This window comes from Chiloscyllium plagiosum, chromosome 20 (genome assembly GCF_004010195.1).
Source record: "Chiloscyllium plagiosum isolate BGI_BamShark_2017 chromosome 20, ASM401019v2, whole genome shotgun sequence".
NCBI classification, from domain to species: Eukaryota; Metazoa; Chordata; class Chondrichthyes; order Orectolobiformes; family Hemiscylliidae; genus Chiloscyllium; species Chiloscyllium plagiosum.
The window spans coordinates 58,932,329-58,936,537 of NC_057729.1; the positions used below are offsets into that span (position 1 = coordinate 58,932,329).

The following is a 4,209-nucleotide window of genomic DNA, read 5'->3' on the forward strand; positions in this document are numbered from 1 at the left end:
CAAGGTATACAAGACTATGGGCCAAGCATGGAAAATGGGATTAGAATAGTTGGATGGTTGCTTTCCACTGGTGCAGACATGATGGGCCGAAGGGTCATTTTCTTTGTGGTTGACTTCTATGACCTGTGTAGGTCAGGAGGCTCCTCTCGATCTTAGTCACAGTTCAGATACATAGCAATCATGTTTCTTTTGACATGCAGTAGGCCTTTGTCATTGTTAATTGGTCACTAGTCCACAGACTGATCAGCCCATGTTTCCAGCTGAAACTCCATTTGGACACAGCCCATGGCTCCAGCTTGTCTGCAAACCATCCGGGTCTGCCTGAACCAGCAGCTGTGTAAACAACCCATATAATGAAGATCAGGTTCCAAGCTTTCCAAACACTGAAGCAGTCCTTCAACAATCCTTGGTTTTTAAAACGCTCTATTCCCAATTTCAGTCCACAGTCAAAAATACAGAAAAATAAAAAGACACAATGAGTATAGCTCACACAACAGTTCAGAAAGGTACAGCGTCTCACAGTTGTTGTGGGTGTGTTGGCCGAGGTGGGATTTTGATTTGCAGACATTTTGTCCTCTGTCTAGGTGACATCCTCAGTGGAGCCCCCTGTGAAGCGCTGCTATATTGGGTCAATTGGAATTTATTTGATTTCATTCCTATTGCTTCCAATTGCTGGTTCCAGTTGTTTATTGCAGTGGCTGGTATATTGGGGCTAACTCAATGTGTTTATTGATGGAGTCCATGGATGAGTGTCAAGCTTCTAGGAATTCCCTGGCTGTCCTCTGTTTGCTGTCTTATTATTGTTGTGCTGTATCCTTAGTATCTATACTCACAGACAACAAGGACCAAACACCCAACTGGGACAGCACAACAATAATAGGACAAGCCAAACAGAGGACAGCCAGAGAATTCCTAGAAGCATGGCACTCATCCACTGACCCCATCAACAAGCACGTAGACCTAGACCCAATACACCCACCACTACAACCAACAACTGGAAGAAGTGGTAACAAAACCAAATAAATTCCCAGAGACACAGTACAGCAGCGCTTCACGGGAGGCTCCAAAGCCCTGAGGATGTCCCCCAGACAGGGGACAAAGCATCTACAAACCAACTTCCCAGCTCAGCGAACATACCCACAACCACAGCAACTGGCACCCAGGCTACAAATGGTTCTACAAACCTTGGACAGCAGCTGCTTTAGAATATCTGGATGTTGTGAAAAGTGCAATATAAACATGGGACTCTTTATTCCGTTAGGGTTGAATGGCAATAATGTCCGAGTGTCTGTGAAGATGCAGAGTGTGGAGGGGACTCCAAACCAAGCCTTCCTCAGGGAGGTCAGCATTCGTAAAGTTCTTCAGCATGGCCGGCTGGTCCAACTTCTGGCAGTGGTGACACAATCACAGCCCATGCTCATTATCACCGAGTTCATGAGCCAAGGTAATGCTGAAGCCTGGTACAGGTGCTTGGAAGTCCCACTAACAATCACCTACACACCCACTTTGTACTGACACAGGGCAATTGGATTATCTGATTCAAACTAAATGATTTATTGTTACATGCATTTCAAAAAAGAACAGTGAAAACTTTTAAGTGTCACCACACTCAACACCCTTTTTACCATAGAACATAGAAAAATACAGCGCAGTACAGGCTCTTTGGCCCTCGATGTTGCACCGATCCAAGCCCACCTAACCTACACTAGCCCACTATCCTCCATATGCCTATCCAATGCCCATTTAAATGCCCATAAAGAGGGAGAGTCCACCACTGCTACTGGCAGGGCATTCCATGAACTCACGACTCGCTGAGTAAAGAATCTACCCCTAACATCTGTCCTATACCTACCACCCCTTAATTTAAAGCTATGCCCACTCCTTGCCACAGAGTGCTGTAGAGACAGAGTTCTTGTGTATGTTTAAACTGAGATAGATTCTTGATCAGTTGGAGAATCAAGCGCTACAGGGAAAGGGGCAAGGAAGTGGAATGAGGACTGTTGGATCAGCCAAGTATCAAGGAATGTTGGACCAGCAGGCTCGAGTGGCTGGAAGGTATGCTCCTGGCTCTATTTCTTATAGTCTTAATACATTCTCCTAGAAACAGAGATTGTTGAAGACGGTTAAGGGAATAGGTTTCCTCAATGTAAAGGTTGTTGTTTATGAAAACATCCAGACGAGAGATATTTCATTGTAAATCTGCAAAAACTTTTAATGGAAGACTGAGAAAATCTTGGTAGCGTGAGTGCTCGTGGGAAAAAAAGCATCGCAGCTTATGAGACTGGAACAGTTAAATGAAACATGCAGATCTGGTAGTGAAGGAAAATTACCTCAAGCCGGCCAATTCCTAATCCAAACCTCCAACTCATCCTCAATGCCATATCTCCGTATTTTCTGTAGTAGCCTACCATGGGGAACCTTATCAAACGCCTTACTAAAATCCATATATACCACATCTACCGCTTTCGCCTCATCAACCTCCTTCGTCACCTTTTCAAAGAATTCAATAAGGTTTGTGAGGCACGACTTGCCCTTCACAAAACCATGCTGACTATCCTTGATCACATTATTCCTATCCAGATGTTCATAAATCCTATCCCTTCCAATTCTCTCTAAGACTTTGCCCACAACAGAAGTGAGACTCACCGGCCTATAGTTACTAGGGTTATCCCTACTCCCCTTTTTGAACAAGGGAACCAGATTTGCTATCCTCCAGTCTTCTGGCACTATTCCTGTGGACAACGAGGACATAGAGATCAAGGCCAATGGCTCTGCAATCTCCTCCCTTGCTTCCCAGAGACTCCTAGGATAAATGCCATCAGGCCCAGGGGACTTAGCTATTTTCAGCCTTTCCAGAATTTCCAACACCTCTTCCCTGCATACCTCAAAGCCGTCCATTCCAATTAATTGTGACTCATTATTCACATCGGCAATAATGTCCTGTTCCTGAGTGAATACTGACGAAAAGTATTCATTCAGTGTCTCCCCAATCTCTTCAGCCTCCACACGCAACTTCCCACTACTATCCTTGACTGGACCTATTCCTAGCTGAAAATGTGTTGCTGGAAAAGCGCAGCAGGTCAGGCAGCATCCAAGGAACAAGAGAATCGACATTTCGGCAGCATCCAAGGACCTATTCCTACCCTAGTCATTCTTTTATTCCTGGCATACCTATAGAAAGCCTTAGGGTTTTCCCTAATCCTACCAACTAAGGACTTTTCATGTCCCCTCCTTGCTGCTCTTAGCTCTCTCTTCAGATCCTTCCTGGCTACCTCATAACTCTCAATCGCCCCAATTGAACCTTCACGCCTCATCTTTTCATGTCCCCTCTTCCATTTAACAAGGGATTCCAATTCCTTATTAAACCACAGCTCCCTCACATGACCCTTTCCTCCCTGCCTGACAGGTACCATGTTGAATGACTGCTTCCCTACTTCCTGTAAAGTCTCTATTCCATTCTCCCAATTTCTCCGTCTCTGGCATATCTGTTTTGGTGTGGAGGTGCTGGTGTTGTACTGGGGTGGACAAAGTTGGGTTATAGTCCAACAAGTTTATTTGGAAGGTTTCAGAGCGCTGCTCTTCGTCAGGTAGCTAGTGGGATAGGATCACAGAATTTACAGTGAAAGATCAAAGTGTCTTACAACTGTTGTGATGGATTGAACAAACCTAGATTGCTGTTAAGTCTTTTGTTTTTGAGAATGGGGAATGCAGATTTCGATTCATTAATATCTAAATCCCAGAACTTCTTTCAAGTCACATTCCCGAGCCTAAGGTTAGAGTCTGTCTGTATCCCAACCTTGAGGAAGAAGGTGAACATTTTGGAGGCTCCCTTGTTGAAGTTGGTATCATCAGAACCGATGCAGTTAAAAATCACACAACACCAGGTTATAGTCCAACAGGTTTATTTGGAAGCACTAGTTTTCAGAGCGGTGCTCCTTCGTCAGGTAGCTAGTGGGACATGATCATAGGACACAGAATTTATAGGAAAAGATTAAAGTGTCATACAACTGATGAACAAACCTAGATTGGGCGGCACGGTGGCACAGTGGTTAGCACTGCTGTTTCACAGCGCCAGAGACCTGGGTTCAATTCCTGCCTCAGGCGACTGTCTGTGTGGAGTTTGCACGTTCTCCCGTGTCTGCGTTGGTTTCCTCCGGGTGCTCCGGTTTCCTCCCACAGTCCAAAGATGTGCAGGTCAGGTGAATTGGC

At 45.1% G+C, this 4,209-nt stretch overlaps 1 protein-coding gene across 3 annotated transcripts in view; it reads left to right on the top strand.

Annotated features, from left to right (window-relative positions):
- LOC122559930 (tyrosine-protein kinase HCK-like) overlaps window positions 1-4,209 on the top strand; it is a 33,455-nt gene that overhangs the window by 21,645 nt on the left and 7,601 nt on the right. For 2 of the 3 annotated variants that reach the window (XM_043710038.1, XM_043710039.1), the window contains one exon: window positions 1,262-1,444. The exons of the other annotated variant lie outside the window; for it this stretch is intronic. In XM_043710038.1, coding sequence (XP_043565973.1) covers window positions 1,262-1,444 — 183 coding nt within the window. The remainder of the gene's footprint in view (window positions 1-1,261; window positions 1,445-4,209) is intronic. 3 annotated transcript variants of the gene reach the window in all.